The 18,091-nt window shown below is 32.2% G+C and overlaps 1 protein-coding gene across 3 annotated transcripts in view; it reads right to left on the reverse strand.

The window, feature by feature from the left end:
- Positions 1-576: 576 nt before the first annotated feature.
- Positions 577-18,091, reverse strand: part of Scyl2 (SCY1 like pseudokinase 2) — a 61,761-nt gene continuing 44,246 nt past the window's right edge. For 2 of the 3 annotated variants that reach the window (XM_027947177.2, XM_071609603.1), the window contains exons 12-18: positions 15,932-16,064; positions 13,347-13,465; positions 9,436-9,536; positions 8,689-8,755; positions 5,405-5,494; positions 3,769-3,888; positions 577-2,621 (exon numbers count right to left, since the gene is read on the reverse strand). In XM_027947177.2, coding sequence (XP_027802978.1) covers positions 1,977-2,621; positions 3,769-3,888; positions 5,405-5,494; positions 8,689-8,755; positions 9,436-9,536; positions 13,347-13,465; positions 15,932-16,064 — 1,275 coding nt within the window. In that variant the 3' untranslated portion in view covers positions 577-1,976. The remainder of the gene's footprint in view (positions 2,622-3,768; positions 3,889-5,404; positions 5,495-8,688; positions 8,756-9,435; positions 9,537-13,346; positions 13,466-15,931; positions 16,065-18,091) is intronic. The other variant, XM_071609604.1, reaches the window with a different exon arrangement.

An 18,091-nucleotide genomic window follows, 5' to 3' on the forward strand; every position in this document is an offset into this window, starting at 1 on the left:
TGTGGCTCAGTGGCAGAACATTTGTCTAGCACGTGTGAGGCACTGGGTTCAATCCTTAGCACCACATAACAAATAAAATAAAGGTATTCTGTCCATCTACAACTAAAAAAAAAAACAACCTTAAAACAATAAAAATTTCCTAATAAGTCACTACTAAATTGTTACAAAGAAAAGTTCTCCTATAATCCATCTTATTCTACATGTAAACTTTTCCCAAAAGAAATATTAATATTATACTAAAAACAAGACAGCTAATTTGGTCAAGTTGTAGATGTATTTGACAAAAACATTTTTGATCTTCCAAGTGTTTTTCATTTCTTGGCTAAGTTTCTTTAGCAATCTTATCAATCCTTCCAAATTCATGCTGCAAAGTATTTAGCTTCAAAAACCAGACATGAAAGCTGACTTATTTTTTTAAGTGCCCTCTGAACTGAACACTATTATTAATATTAAGCAATATTAATGTCATCACATTTTGTAGTCAAGTACCGCATATTAAATATATTGTGTGTACGTATATGTGTGTGTTTTTCAACAAATATTTAATTCCAATGAATAAACATAGTACCAGCACACTAAACTTCATATGATTTATTTTAAATGATTGCTGGCTCCAGATAATTAAAAACCACAAACTGTATGGCAGCAACTATAATACATACACAGTTCTTTAAAAGTTTTAAAGTTATCACATAACGGTGAAATATAATTTTTAAAAATACAAATGACATTTATAGCATAAGGCTCTGTGGTTGAAAAATCAGCAAATTAAAGAAAAACATCAGAGAAAGATTTTGAAAAATAAAATTTTTCTTGTTAGGAGAATTTATTCTTTGCTTTCTAAAAATGGCTGATTATGAACATTACAATGTACAAACAAAAAGTTCCTGGAATCCCTAGAAAAGAAAGAATTAATAGTAACAACTTATGAGTTCAGATTATCATGGCAACTGAAAATTAATCTGTGGGTAGCCAGAACATATAACTGCTCGTTTTTAAAGAAGTTTATTACATTTAAAACAATACAGAAGAAATCTCAAAAGTTTACTCATTAAATATAGTTTAATTCTTACAAATTTCTTTTTGAAAATGTGATTCACATATGCTACAACCTCAGAAGTTGAAACCTCAGAATTGGAAACAAAATATAAAGGCAGTAGTCAGGGAAATCACATCAGAGTGCTTCGTCAAGTATCAGTACAAATCAGTACATACCTCTTCTGTGATACAGTAGGGGGAAAAAAGGATTCTAAATATATCCAAGTAAATGCAGAAAAATACATTGCTATTTGAGGCAGATCATGCTAAAATATAATTCACAATGATTAGTTTGCATTTGAGATAGTTGTTAATGATGCTTTTAAACCAATGAAATCAAATTAAATTTTGCAGTATTTTTCAGACTTTTGTACTCAACATTAGTTCATCAAAAAAGCTTAAATAAGATTGAAAAAAGCAAATGACCTGATCCTTCTTTTTATGCTTATCATTTTCTCAAACTAAATGCAAACAAATCAATATAGCATCAAGATTTTTCACATACTAAAATGTAGACTAATGACTTGTGAAGGTAGACTGTACCACACAGTATGTAACAGGTGAGCCTGCAGTTACCATCAACTCAATTTTTTAATAACATCAAAATTTACAAGCCAAAATAAACATTTGATTTAAAAATTCTGCTATTCAAGATAACTCAGTTGTCCTTTTTCTCTTTGAGATTGGTAAGGATTGGGTCTCTAAAAACCTGAAGAGTTGTTTGTAAGAGGGAAAAAATCCTCAATGCTTTAAAAAACTCAACTGGTTAGGAGTCCATACAATTACTATGCTGGCTGGCATGAAAACATGTGTTTTCTGTCATAGAACCATTCACTTTCCCATAGAAGCAGTTTCTTCAAGCCATCTATACAGAGATGTAAATCAGCTTACCCATGATTAAAACAGAAATAATCCTTGAAAAATAGGAGTAAGAAACCTCACCCAAAAAGATCTTTTAAATCATTGCTAGCTGAACTGCTACTGGTCATAGTAGTTGGTGGCTGTGCAAAATTCTGTGGGCTAAAGAAAGGATTACCCTGCATACCAAAGGCAGATTGTCCCATCATATTCACTTGTGTTCCCATTACTGAACTGCCCATAACTGGAGAACCTTGAGGAGGTACGAACTGATTAAGCCACTGATTTGGTTTCTGTTGTGACAGTTGGTTCATGCTAACTTTTGGTTTCTGGGGGCCAAAGAGATTATTAAGGGCAGACATATCTGTGGGTCTTTGTTGAGTCTGCTTCACACCAGCAGGAGGAACACTCAAAGCACTGAAGTTTGGCAAAGTAGAAGGTGCTCCCAGAGTCATTTTGGTCACTCCAGGTGTGCTTGTACTACTGAAGAAGTTCTGGTTTGTATTAACTGGCATGTTGAATCCTGAAGTCTGAAACCCCATGTTTGCATTTAGGCCATTTGTCAAATTTCTCTTTGTATTATCAATTGGTGTAGAAAACATCATACCAAGGCCCGCAGAAGGAACAGAAGTGAAGGTGCTCGAAGTAGAAAGTTTAGGGGTACTAACAGAAAGGCTTGTCAATGATGACATATTATCCATCAATGTGTCTGTCAAGTCCTTAGTCTGAAAAATATGAGGGAATCATTTTTATCTCCAAGAAATCCAAATTAATTTATAATTGGCAAATATGTGACAAATTAAATTATAAAGGACAAAATTAAAATTAATCTCAAGGGTCTACACCAAGTCAGCAAACTACAGCCTGTAAGACAAATAAAGCCTGCCACCTAAACTTTAAACTCCAATTAAATGATATATTATCTCTGCAAAGTAAAAATGCATTCTTCTCAATAAACTGATATTACAAAAAAGAATACTATTTTTATATTTTTAATTTCATCAGAATTTCATGGGAATTTGTTCCCTCCATTCTTAATAATTACCTTATAAGATATTCTTAATTTTGCCTCTCCACCTATAAAGAATTTTTTCTCAGAGGAAGAACTTATAATTAAGAGGCAACAGAAAAAAAAATTAAGAAAGCTTTTAAATACAATTACTTCTTAAAATAGTAAGATATGTAAACACTCTCTCTACAAACAGAGTTTTATTCACTGCCATAGCACCAGCATCCAAAACAATATCTGGAACATAGTAGGAAGTAAATACTGGTCAGGTGACACAGATACATTTTCCAAAAATGTAAAAAAAACTAATAAACTATAAGTGAAAACCAAAAATATAAAACTATTTTTAATTCAAAAATACGTAAGCACAGAGCTGGAGTTGTGGCTCAGTGGTAGAGCATTTGCGTAGCATGTGTGAGGCCCTGGGTTCAATTCTCAGCACCACATATAAATAAATGAATAAAATAAAGGTCCATCAATGTCTAAAATAAATAAATATGTATGTATATGTATATGTGTGTGTATATATATATATATATATATATAATACATAAGAGCATGAATATATTAATAATACTCTTGATCATTTCAAAGTGAAGAGAATTGAAGAACTATGAGACCTAACTTTTTTTAAAACCTCACCTATTCATTCAGCTTCCTCTTTACTGATAGTAAGCACTATCATGAAACACTGTACATTAGGCAAGTTATGAAGGAACTGCTAGAAAAGCCTTTATGCTCATACTTTTTTTTAGAAACAACCAATTAAATTATTCTTTGAAATACATCTTTTACAAATAATAGTAGGCTAGTTTCTACTCACTAGTAGTATACTTTAATTTATGCAAAAGAAATTAACTGACCTGTTTGACTGGAGCAACTGGTTTGTGTACTTGGGGTTTAAGAGGCTGCTGGCTTTTCAACTTCTGTGCCTGCTCCTGTTCTTTTGCTAATTTTTGCTTTTCTTCAAGTGTAAGTGATGCCTTCAAATAAAAGAGAGCAAAAAATCAATTGACAACTCCATAAATCCATTTATAAAACAAAATATTTCTTCTTTAGCTTTAGGCAGAAATTCACAGAGTCTGTGCTAAAATATTTCTAGTATGAAAACAGCTATCATTTTAAAATAGTTTATTAGAAATATCTTGTTCTAGTCAATGAGAATATGATTAAGTTATTTCATTCTGCAATTGAGAGATCTTGTTCAATTCTAACTAGTTCACTCAAAAAATATTTTAGAAACTTACCAAAAAGCCTAGGAAAAACTAAATAAATACATTCTTACACTACCAACAGCTGCATCAAGATCTGAAATCTTTTTCTTTTATTAACAACCTTGCTACCCCTTAAGGTCATACAATATATTCTCTTATAATTTTACAAACTATTATGCCCAGTAGTCCATTTATATGTACAGGTACTCGTATTTGGTGAATGAAGAGAAGAACAACAGCAGAGGTCAAAAAGTGACTTAGGTATTTTTTTATATTGGTGTAACTAAAATTTCAATAGAAAAGTATCATTGTAGAGTTTACTATTTAAAATTAGAGAAAGAACAAACTTTAATAGGAAACAGAAGAAAAAAATCTACTCAGATTTTTAATTCACTATGAGATGGAATCAAATCTATTTTGGAAATTATCTTTCAAATAGCATTGGCTCACCACTAATAAGTCATACTGAGATCATATATTCCTGACAGAATAAACCAAGAGGGGTGTATACTCCAACATTTCTGTGGTATTCTTGCCAAAAATGAATAAATGTTGACTAATTATGAGAAAATAATGGCATACACAAATTGAAGACCATACTACCAAATAACTGACTGGTACTCTTCAAAAAATGTTAAGGTAGGGGCTGGGGTTGTGGTTCAGTGGTAGAGCATTTGCCTAGCATGTGTGAGGCACTGGGTTCAATTCTTAGCACTGCATATAAATAAATGAATAAAATAAAGGTCCATCAACAACTAAAAATATATAAAAAATAATCTTTTTAAAAAAGACCAAAGTAAAAGTCTATAATGAACCATAAAAGTTAAAGTTGTTACTACAGAATGAAAGGGAAGAAGAGAGGTGAAGTTGTTGGGCTAAAAAAAAAAAAGAAAGAAAAGAAAAAGTTTAGAACTCAAATTGTTGGGATATAGTGAAGAGAGAAATTAAATAACTGAAGAACAACAATTAGGGAGAGCCCAAGGTAGATAGACAGCATCAATCTGAAGTGACTGCCATCAACATAGGAAACACAGAGTGAGAAAAGACAGGCAATCTAGAAATGCTACCATGTGGGAGGTCGAGTAATAAAGGAAGCCAAAAATCTTAAGCTACATGGGGTAGGTCATGTTCCAACGATGAAGATATTTCATGAAGATAATACAAAAAGATAATTACAAAATGTTTCTTATTAAGATGCTAAATAGTGTTCCCCAATAAAAACCCATGGTTTACAGGAAATCCTTCAATATAAATAAGAGTGCTAAAAAAGAGTAAAGAAACTCACTCTTTTATGTCTATTTTGTAACCCATCTTCTTTACTTTCTGATTCACAAGTCAGAAGATCTGTTCCAATGTTGTTAAAAACCTTGTCAATCTAGTGAAACAGAAAAATTCCATCATTCAAAGAGACTCCAATAAAAATGTGATTTTATCAGGGAGGAAATAAAAAAAATACTTAGAGTAAATGAGAACACTGATACAATATATCAAAATCTCTGGGACACTATGAAGGCAGTGCTTAGAGGAAAGTTCATTGCAGTGAGCTCATACATTAAAAGAATAAAAAGTCAACAAATAAATGAGCTAACATTACATCTCAAAGCCCTAGAAAAAGAAGAACAAATCAACACCAAAAGAAGAAGACAGGAAATAATTAAAATCACAGCTGAAATCAATGAAATTGAAACAAAAGAAACAATTCGGAAAATTGGTAAAACAAAAAGTTGGTTCTTTGAAAAAATAAATGAAATTGATAAACCCTTAGCTACACTGACGAAGAGAAAGAAAACTAAATTACTAAAATTTGTGATGAAAAAGGAAATATCATGATGGACACTAATAAAATATAGAAGATAATTGGAAACTATTTTAAAAATTTATACTCCAATAAAATAGAAAATCTCAAAGACATCAACAAACTTCTAGAGAAATATGACCTACCCAAACTAAGTCAGAAGGACATACACAATTTAAGCAGATCAATTTCAAGCAATGAAATAGAAGACGCCATCAAAAGCCTACCAACCAAGCAAAGCCCAGAACCAGATGGATTCTCAGCAGAGTTCTATAAGATCTTCAAAGAATTAATACCAATACTCTTCAAATTATTCCATGAAATAGAAAAAGAGGGAGCCCTTCCAAACTCATTCTGTGAGGCTAGTATCATCCTGACACCAAAACCTGACAGACACTACTCAATGAAAGAAAACTTCAGACCAATATCCCTGATGAAGACGCAAAAATTCTTAATAAAATTCTGGCAAATCGCATTCAAAAACTTATTAAAAAGATAATGCACCATGATCAAGTGGGTTTCACTCCAGGGACGCAAAGCTGGTTCAACATACAGAAATCAATAAACATAATAAACCACATCAACAGACTTAAAGATAAGAGTCATATGATTATCTCAATAGATGCAGAAAAAGCATTGACAAAATATAGCACCTCTTCATGTTCAAAACACCACAAAAACTAGGGATAGTAGGACCATACCTCAATACTCTAAATGTTATGCATGCATGCTGGGGTTGTGGCTCATCGGAGAGCATTTGCCTAGCACATGTGAGGCACTGGGTTTGATACTCAGCACCACATAAAATAAATAAAATAAAGATATTATGTCCATTTATAACTTTAAAAAAAGAGTTTATTAAACAAAAAAGAAATTTAAAAGCTATGTATGCTAAACACAAGACAAACATCATTCTAAATGGAGAAAAATTGAGAGCATTCCCTCTAAAAACTAGAACAAGACAAGGATGCCCTATTTCACCACTTCTACTCAACATAGTCCTTGGAACTCTATTCAGAGCAATCAGAAATTAAAGGGATACAAACTGGAAAAGAGCTCAAACTATCACTATTTGCTGAGGACATGATTCTATATCTAAAAGAGCCAAAAAATTCCACCAGAAAAACGTCTAGAACTAATAAATAAATTAGCAAAGTAGCAGGATATAAAATCAATACCCATAAATCAAATGCATTTCTATACATAAGTGATGAATTCAATGTGAAAAAAAATTAGGAAACTACCCTATTCACAATAGCCTCAAAAAAAAAAAAAAAAAAACTTGGGAATCAATCTAACAATAGAGGTGAAGGGTTAGGGTTGTGGCTCAGTGGTAGAGTGCTTGCCTAATATGTGTGAGGCACTGGGTTCAATTCTCAGCACCACATATAAATAAATAAAAACTGACAACTAAAAAAGAAAAAAAGAGGTGAAAGACCTCTACAATGAAAAGTACAGAACACTAAAGAAAAAAACTGAAGAAGACCTTAGAAGATGGAAAGATCTCCCATGTTCTTGGATAGACAGAATTAATATTGTCAACATGACCATCCTACCAAAAGCACTATACAAAATTAATGCAATTTCCATTAAGTTTCTGAAGATGTTCTTCATAGAAAAAGACAAAGCAGTCATGAAATTCATTTGGAAAAATAAGAGAAACAAAATACCAAAGCAACCCTTAGCAAGAAGAACAAAGCAGGAGGCATCACAATACCAGACCTTAAACTATAATACATAGCAACAGGAACAAAAACAGCATGGCATTGGTCCCAAAACAGACATGTAGTCCAATGGTATAAAATAGAAGACATAGAGACAAACCCACATAAATACAGTTATCTCATACTAGACAAAGGTGCCAAAATATACATTGGGGAAAAGATAGCCTCTTCAACAGATGGTGCTGGGAAAAGTGGAAATCCATATGTAGCAAAATGAAATTAAACCTCTCACCCTGCACAAAACCAACTCAAAGTGTATCAAAGATTGAGGCACTAGAACAGAGACCCTGCACTTAATAGAAGGAAAAGGAGGCCCAAATCTTCATCATGTCAGCTTAGGTACTGACTTCCTGAATAAAACTGTTGGCACAAGAAGTAAAATCAAGAATCAATACATAGAATGGATTCAAATTAAAAAGCTTCTTCTCAGCAAAGGAAACAATCAATAACATAAAGAGAGAGCCTACAGAATAGGAAAAAATCTTTAAACACATGCACCTCTGATACAGAACTAATAAAAATGGCACCATGTATAGCCAGAAGAATGAGAAGTTATGATCCATTTGTGTTTAATGTATCAAAATGCATACTACTGTCATGTATAACTAAGTAGAACAAGTTGTTTTAAATTTTTTTTAAATTGATACATACAAACCTTATAAAATAATATTCAAGATGGAGACAAAGATTAGTTTCAAAACTAAAACACCTTACCTAAGATTTGTCAAGAAGCCACCTCACATAAGACTCAGCCTCTCATTTTATTCCATGTTAAGATAACCATTCAAGTTCATTTCTTTTAGAGTTAAGTTCAAAACATAGACTTTTGTTATAAAGATTACTATAGTCTCAAAATAAACAATACTACTGTGTGTATGTGTGTGTGTAAGTAAACTTTAAAATTACAAAAAAATACGTTCCTTGGTTTATGGGTATTATACAAATTAAATGCTTTCACTCTGTTAAAAAAAAAAAAGTGACTTTATTGCTTAAAAGGCCCCTAAATAAAGCACACCATTAAGTACTTTCTGCAAAAATTAAATATCTTACCTGATTCCCAACATTTGTAACTTTTATCTCCTCAGAAGCATTCATTGAATTTCCTATGTCCAAAGATCTACAGAAGAGATGAATTATAACAAAGCAATAAAAACAAATGCATATTTTAAAATACACATCCTAAAAACTGTTTGCCTTCAGAATTTATTAGAATCCAAATAAATTGCAACATCATTCTTTAGAGAGAGTATAATATTGTCCATTGTTTTCTACTAATAATATCTGCTTGTTCAAAAAAATAACTTTTGTCATCATTATCCAAAGAACATGTATGAAGACACAAATTGGTGTGAATATACTTTGTATACAATTAGAGATATGAAAAATTTGAGCTCTATATGTGTAATATGAATTATAATGCATTCCGCTGTCATATATAAATAAAAACAATTTAATAAAAAAAAACATTTGTTTAAAAGTCCTTTTTAAAAACAACATTTGAGATAAGGTGTTTAATAACCTACGATTACGAGTCCAATGGCTAAAACTGACAAAATTCTGAGAAAATCCCTTATGTAGAGAAAATGCTACGATTAAAGTATATTACATTTTTGTACTCAGAAGTCAGATTTTTCAACATCCTATTTTATCTCAATTCAACTTAATATGTCAGAAAATTTTTAAATATGGTCAAATTAAAATCCAGCAATTTTTCTATTCCATATTCTAAAATATCAATCATGAGGTAATTTTTATCTCACTACTGGACAATGTGCAATTCATTTACAACCTACTTACTTCTGCTGTTCTTGCATTATATGAAGTTGCTCCAGTTTAGTTTTATGTTCAGACTCCAATCTACTAAGCATCTCTTTTATGACGGAAATGAAAGAATTGAACTGGTATAATAAGAAATTGATATGGTTATAAAATTTCAAGTTTGCAGTAATCAATTAAGGTAAATAAGCTAATCACAATTGTGTATTTTTCCAGTGGCTCACAACAAGCATAGTACATTTAAATTCAGCATATCACAGAAAGTTTTTATAACCTTTATATGGTGGTGACAAGATAGCTGATGAGGCTTTTAAGTTCAAGAAAACATGTTTCAATGAGTTATATATGTATACTAAGTTGTCAGACAGCTATTATTTCAGGATTTTTTTTTTTTTTCTGGCACTGAGAACTGAACCCAGGGCCTCACACATGCTAAGTAATACTCTACTGCTAAGTTTTCAAAGGTTTTACATAAGTTTACTCCAGCAGTTATACATTGATAAGTTGTCCTATCTGGACAACTCAATTCATTTAATAATATATAAAAAACTTCTGTTTAAACAAATTGTTAGAAAAATGACAAATTTGGCTAGAATGAACACTGTTTTTTGAAAATTTAGCAGAAATATTAAATCAACAAATATTAAATCAATTCATCTTTCAAATAATTAAAATTCATAAATATGCCTAATACTACATCTTTTTTTTTTTTTTTTGGTTAAACTTTGGTTAATGGTCCATGATTCTTATAGTACCTCTAGATCATCTTAAACAAGTTATTCTAATGACACCATAAGTTACAGGAAGACTCTTTCTTTTCATCTTATCATGAGAATTACAAAAAGTATATTGCTTCAACCATTTATTATGACTTTCTGATTCGTTTTTTAAAAACCTTCACTGAAGTATAATATATTAATAGAAAAATCTGTGTGTGTGTATATACACAGCTCAAAAAATTCACAAACTGAACATGCCCATCAAAACCAGTAGCCTGATATAGAAACAAAACATTGTCAGCACCCCAGAAGCTTTCTTCTAACCTCTTCTAGTCATTTCCCACTCCCAACCCCTACAGATAAGCACTATTTTGACTTCCAGCTATGTAAACTGTTTTTGTACTTTATATAAATAGAATCATCTGTTTCATTTACTTTATGTTTGTGAGATTCATTCATATTGTTGCGTGTAGTTTGTGCAAAGAAGAGTTAACATGATAGGCCTGAACAGCTATTTTTAGGTCTGCTTACCAAGTCAGCCTCTGGCTGGTAACTGGAACTTAGATTTCAGGATGGATTCCATTATTAACTGATAAGAGTGGTTCCCTACACTTAAACTGCTTCTACAAAGAATTTATGACATGCTGAACACCTGCTTTCCTTTTGGGAGTCTGGATTTGAGAACATGCCAAGCAGAGGATACTACATGATCAGTTCTCAATAAAAACTTTGGGTACTGAGTCTCCAGTGAGATTCCCTAGGTGATAAAATTTCATTTTGTCACAACTCATTATTAGGCAAACTGAGAGCATCCTATGTGATTTCACTAGGAAAGACCTCTAGAAGTTTGTGCCAACTTTCTTCCAGACTGGGCCCTATGAATCTTTCCCCTTTCCCAATTTTGCTTTATATCCTTTCACCACAATAAACAGGAACTATAAGTATACCTATACATGGGTACCAATGAGCCATCCAATCTGTCCAGGGGGTTGGGGGGTCTTAGAAGCTTTCCATAAACACATCATAGATTGTTCAGTGTGTCTGAAGTTTTTTTTTTTTTTTTTTTAATAACTTTGTTTATTTTTATGTGGTGCTGAGGATCGAACCCAAGGCCTCGCACATGGTAGGCAAATGCTCTACCACTGAGCCACAACCCAGCCCTCTGCAGTTTTTTAATCAAATGTTAAAAATGTCTTTTTACTAAGTTCCTTTATCTCTTTTCACTTAAAGTATAGTATACTTAAATTATTTTACATCACAACCATCAGAACATGAATTAGGAACCCTGACCATGAATAGGAAAGCAGATCATATCTCTGCTAACCTACTGTAAAGCACCAGAAAGATATGATCCAAAGTATTTCTGAAGATGAAAATAGGCCCTAAAAAAGAAATCATAAAGCTGAAGAAAACATAAGATTTCAAATGGAATCATACATCCTAAAATAAGCATTTGGAAATATATTAAAACATCCTAAATCAGAATTATGAGAACCACAAACAGAAATTACAAAACAGATGAAAGGGCATATTATCCTATTCCTCTTTAGTATTCAATGTCTCCTATTTTGCCAACCCTAAACCCAATCTTGCCACCCAAGATAAAGTATCAAATCTAGGAACAAACTTTCAAAGGCTTATCCTATTCCTTCAAACAGAATGTTAAATCCTTCACAAGTTTCTCTACCTCAAAACTGCTCACTCAGTACTCTCCACACTGCCAAAAAATCTCGTTTTATTTTGAAACTTTCTGCTTCCTTCATTGCAACAAATCACTTTTGAGTCCTTCTTTCTAAATCTGCCCTGCCTATCCATCTCTGATATTCTCAAGTTAAACAGTAACTCTTCTCATACTTCTCCATTATACTTCATTAAACACCATTTCCACTGTAAACAAAAAATATCTTGTTGTGACTTTATATCTCAAGTTTTCTCTCAATCTGGTTTTTGGTTTTGGCACTGCACTAAGGGTTGGGGTTACAATGAATAATAAACCATAATAACCAGACTTTGAAGAAGAGTTTAACTCTTCAGGAAGAGTCAGAGTAACCATAGCTATGGTAACTGTATCAAGAGGTATATAGAGAGAATTCTATAATAATTTTTGAACATACATTATACTTTTGCCCAAATACATACATCTTGAAAGTTCAAATACCTAAATCAGACTGGCATTTAAAGGCTACCCATTTTAGTCTTACTTTATCTTATCCTATTTTCCCCTACATATCAAATTGAATTACTTCTTCTCTGTAGCAGATAAGCTCTTTAATATGGTTCCCAATTATCTCCTTCTACTGCTTTTTATGGCCGTGTGTAATCTCATATCTTTAGAGTTTAAGCAAGACGGGTGACTTCCTTCTAGGCCAAACTCTCTTGTTGGCTTTCATGACACAACCTGCCATGGTAGAGAAGCCAACGTGGCCTAGAACCAACAGTGGCATACAATTATCACCCAGCTAGGACTAAGACCCTCAGTCCAACTGCCAAAAGGAACTGAATCCTGCCACAAACCATGTAAATGCACTTAGAAGTAGATTATCCACCAGATGGGCCTTCAAGTGAGCCCTAAGTCCTTGACTCAGCACTATGAGAAATTCTGAGTAGAGACTCCAACTAAGCCAAGCCCTGGCTTGGTTAATCCATAGAAACTGTGAGATAATGTGATTTTCTTTAAAACACTAAATTTAGCCAGGCACAGGTGGTCAATGCCTGTAATCCTAGCTATTTGGGAGTCTGATGCAGGAGGACGGCAAGTCCAAGGACAGCACAGGCAATTTTCTGACAGTAGCTCAGTGGTAGAGTGCTTGCCTAGCACATACAAGGCCAAGGCACAACATAAAACAAACAAACCCACAACCAAAAATATGGAGAAAAAAAAAAACCAATAAATTTGCAATGACATTATATAGCAATGAATAACAAATATAATCTCCAACACATTGCTTGAGTTTGTTCTTTATTCATGTTAGTTTCTCAGCCTGGATCTAAAGTAGTTACAACACTACTCATCTTTCAACATTCTGCTCATTTATCAGTTCCCAAATATTTATATTTATCTATCTTCCCTTCCTACCCATAAACTTTCTTCATCTAACTCTGCCATATTTTTCCTTGTTTCATCAATTTTTACATGTAATATACTTATATAGTTATACAACATATATAATTCCAAGAAAACAGTAAACTGAATAAACACAAAAATATTCCTACCTGATTAAGATTGAGATTGTTTTCAATACTCAGAGGAATGAGATGTGGCAACACTTTTCCAGCCAGCTGCTCTTTGGTGATTCCCAGCTTCTTATGAGTAAAAGTACATTTGTAAATACCTGATAGAAAAGAATGTGACCAATTTTATAAGTTAAAGTGTTTATAAGTTAATAGTAATCATTCAAACAGCATGTCTGTATGAAATTTTTTGGTAATTGGTATAGTACAAATTTTTCCCAGTTAGAACCTCAGAATGAGGATGCTCTTACATATGGATCAGAATAATTTCAGCCTTATCATCAATACAGATTTAAATAGTATGGCATATTTATCCTATGCTCTTTTGTGCATGTAACAATAGCATATTAAAAGCTTAATCAGGGCTAGGGTTGTGGCTCAGCGGTAGAGCGCTCTCCTGGCATATGTGAGGCCCTGGGTTCAATCCTCAACACCACATATAAATAAATAAAATAAAGGTAATGCGTCCACCTACAACAACAACAAATATTTAAAAAAAAAAAAAAAGCTTAATCAGATCCAGGTTCAGTTCTCACAGTAAAGCAGTAAGGTTACAGAATACTCCTCTGTTCATAAAACATCTATTTCAGACTTCACATCTACACTTAAGGCATCTATTTCAAAGTGTTTAAGTATATGTACATTACATGTATTCACTTTTTATCAAATAAAATTCAACATGTTTGAAACTTAAAAATTTAACCCCACTATCATTCCCTACTGTCTCACCTATTTATTTGACCTTCAAGACCACACTTGTTTTACCCATTCCAGTTTTCTGGTTGTAAATTGTACATTTGCTCCTAATTCTCTGAATACCTTTGTGTTATTAAGTGTTCTATATATAATCCAAAGCTTTATCTGCCCTATCTGCTATTATTGTTAATATACACATAGCTGATGTACGCAAACAATACTTTTATTAAGCATCTATTAACTATTTACTAGACACTATGCTCATTATATGCTCATTATATCTCTTTGTTTCACTGAATTCTTATAAAAATCCTACAATGATGTTATTTTTATCCTTATTTAATAACTGAAGAAACTTTTCAAAATCACCCCAGGAACCAGGAACCAAGAGAACTCAGATTAGAATCAGAGCCCCTTTCTACTATGCAAAACTCTTGCTCAAAATGAACTTCTTTGAGCAAAAAAAAAGATTCATACCATAACCCAAGAGTTCTATATCCACAGAGATCTATAATAAATATTTGCTAATCATTTCTAAAAATATGCACTAAGTTGCACATTATAGTAAGTGTTAAGGTACCTAAATAAGTAGTATAGTGTCTCTTAAAAATAAAAAATCTCAAATTTAATAAAAGATTTTTTTTGCTTCTATAGTTATGTCTGTTTCTATTATAAGAGGATGTTCTTAGACATTTGCTCTGACATTTCCATATTATATTTTCACAGCTTTAACTATATACAATTTCAGAGTTTTTGGACAGAGTAATTTGCCAATAGAATAAAATGTGCTTTAAAACTAATATGCTTAATCAACAAATCACTTAGCAATAAAACATAATGGTTAAGATTCAAATGTATATAAATTTTTAAAATCAGCTTTACTACTCCCCAGCTGTATGATCTTGAATAACTCAACCTATCTGAGCCTTAGTTTCATTGTTATAAAAAATAATAATAATAGCTATCTCATTGTATTTGGGGGAGGATAAAATAAGGCAGAAAAAATACTTTGCCTCTTAGAAGACTGTTATCAGAATTTCAACTTTGTCTCTCTTACTGTGTACCATTTTATGGGGAAAACTATATGCTATCATGATATTTGCAAAGTTAGGACTCCCAAACATCTTATCCTTTATAAATGTGAAGATTCTAATGCCCTACCTACAGTGACACTGCCACATCAATGTTTATAGCACTCAATTCACAGTAGCTAAACTATAGAACTAACCTAGGCGACCTTCAACAGATAAATGAATAAAGAAACTGTGGTACATATACACAATGGAATATTACTCAGCCTTAAAGAACAATGAAATGATGGCATCTGCCGGTAAATGGGTGGAACTGGAGAATATTATGCTAAGTAAAATGAGCCAATCCCAAAGAACCAAAGGCCAAATGTTTTCTCTGATATTCGGAGGCTAATTCACAATAGGGGGTGGGAGAGAATAGAGGTATTTTGCACTAGACAGAGGGTAGTAAAGGGAGGGGAGGGGACATGGGGAAGGAATTGGGTAGAATGAATTAGACATTATTAACCTATGTGCATATATGATTACATGACCTGTGTAACTCTATACTATGTACAACCAGAATGAGAAGTTATATTCCATGATATATGATGTGTCAAAATGTATTCTACTGTTATGTATAACTAATTAGAATAAAAAATATTTTTAAAAAAGACACTAATGCTTTTACTAAAATCAACACAAAGAGCAAAGTTATATTACAATATTTATCCCATCATATTTCAATTACTGATTGCTATAATAATGAAAAGCAAGTACAATGGTTTTATAAAATGGAAAATTTACTTGCATAACTATAAAATAATAAAGTAGAATAAAATGACTTTAAGTTTCAGGTACCTAAAATTCCCATGAGGACTGCAGGTTCCTTGGATGGAATTTGTTGTAAGAAGGGTAGTATATCGTCAAGTACAAACCACTTATCCAAGTATTCCAAAATCTTTCCTAAGCACACTAAGGAATTCACACGAACCTATTAAAATGAATTGCATTAGCCATGTAAAGTCTATGTAACATAGAACAAAATATTTAGTGTAAATTTCATCTTCATATAGATATATGCTAAAATTTCAAGAATAAAAGTAGGTTTTGAAGACATGTTATATTAACACAGAAAATTCACTTATTCTAATTCTCCTGACTTCAGAAAGAATTTGTGATTACTTTACCAGGACACTGGTTAGCTGAAGATAAAGGAATGACTTCAATTCTGTATTATTTTAAATACAGTGATGAGAATTTGAGAAACTTTATCTACATAGGTATTGACTGAGAACATTCCTTTGGGAACATTTCAGTTTTAAAAAGAAATTCATTCTTCCTACTAACTGATAAATTTCACAAGGATTTCAATATTTTATTTTAATTCTGGTTCAATTCTTTATGTGTGGAGGATGGGGGGAGTGCTGGGGTTTGAACTTGGAGGTGCTTAACCACTGAGCAATACCCCCAACCCTTTTTATTTTAAGAGGAGGTACAAGTTGTTTAGGGCCTCACTAATTTGCTGAAGCTGGTTCTGAACTTGCAATCCTCTACCTCAGCCTCCCAAGTTGCTGTGTCACCATATCTGGATCAAAACTAAATATTTTCACATTTAAAATTATCCATATTTATCTAAAATGCAGTTTTCTATTTCTAACTGTCTTTGACACAGTTACCAAGACCTGACTCAACTTTTGATAAATAGGTCATATCCTAGTTCTTAGCTAGAATCTGTTAAAATAGAATCAAAACCCCTAATATCAATAAAACTCCAGTTTAAAAAAAACAAAAAAGTAAACTAAGGGCTGGGATTGTGGCTCAGCAGTAGAGTGCTAACCTAGCTTGTGCAAGGCCCTGGATTCAATCCTCAGAACCACATAAAAATAAATAAAATAAAGATATTGTATCAAGACAACTAAAAAATAAATAATTTTTAAAAAAGTAAACTAAGAAAAGTAGAAAATAATTTGGTTAAAATCACACCATATTTGTACAGAAAAAGTGAAAATAATTTTCCATTTCTAAAAAAATGAGTTTTCTGAAATTTAAATGAGAAATATTATAAATTCATGATATCTGAAGGCTTAACTTTGTCAGATTAAGTTTTATAATAGGAAATGCTACATCTGCTGGAATACATATGTGCATATATTTTTTATTAAGAGAAACTATAAATTCTGATTTTATTTTATTTTATGTAAATATACAACATTAATCACACAAGTATTTTACCTGTGTAGAATTTTTTTTCTTTATTTTCAATATTAAGGTATAAGTCTAACTCACAACATATGTTTTATAAAATTTCCAGGTTAGAATTTTTAAATCTTAGACAATGTGCCCATGAATGCAACTCAGAAATGAACATGTGCCACCCTGAAGGTAAGCAGGAGCACTGAAAAGTGCTACCTAAAATGCACTTAATGCAGCCATGGCGGCAAACACCTATAACCCTGAAGACTTGGGAGCTGAAGCAGGAAGACTGCAAATTCAAGACCATCCTCAGCAATTTAGTGAGGGCCTAAGCAACCTAGCAAGACCCTGTCTCAAAATAAGAAATAAAAAAGGGCTCAGATTTAGCTCAATGATTAAGTATCCCTGGGTTCAATCCCCAATACAAAAAAAAAAAAAAAAGCACTTAAAAAAGTGATATATAAAATGCAAATCCATTCCAGTTACTGTTATAAATATATTCATTATAAATTCTTGTAAACAACACATCTTTTTTTTTTCAGTTAGCATCTTTAACAGAGACATAAACATCAGTGGGCATTAATGTAGATCATTTCATTTAATTTCCTATGGTTCCTCTGCATATATAACATATTTCACTGCATAACTGTCATAAGCATTAATATGTATTCATGAATACTCTATGCAATCTAATCTTGCATAAAAGACAGGTACATAATAAATAATTTTTAAGTAATACCAGCACAATTTTGGGGGTGAAAACAGTTTCACATAATGGTCAGACCCCACGTTTTTGGAAAAATTATTGGCATAAAATCTGACAAT

Source organism: Marmota flaviventris, chromosome 3 (assembly GCF_047511675.1).
Source record: "Marmota flaviventris isolate mMarFla1 chromosome 3, mMarFla1.hap1, whole genome shotgun sequence".
In the NCBI taxonomy this organism is placed as follows: domain Eukaryota; kingdom Metazoa; phylum Chordata; class Mammalia; order Rodentia; family Sciuridae; genus Marmota; species Marmota flaviventris.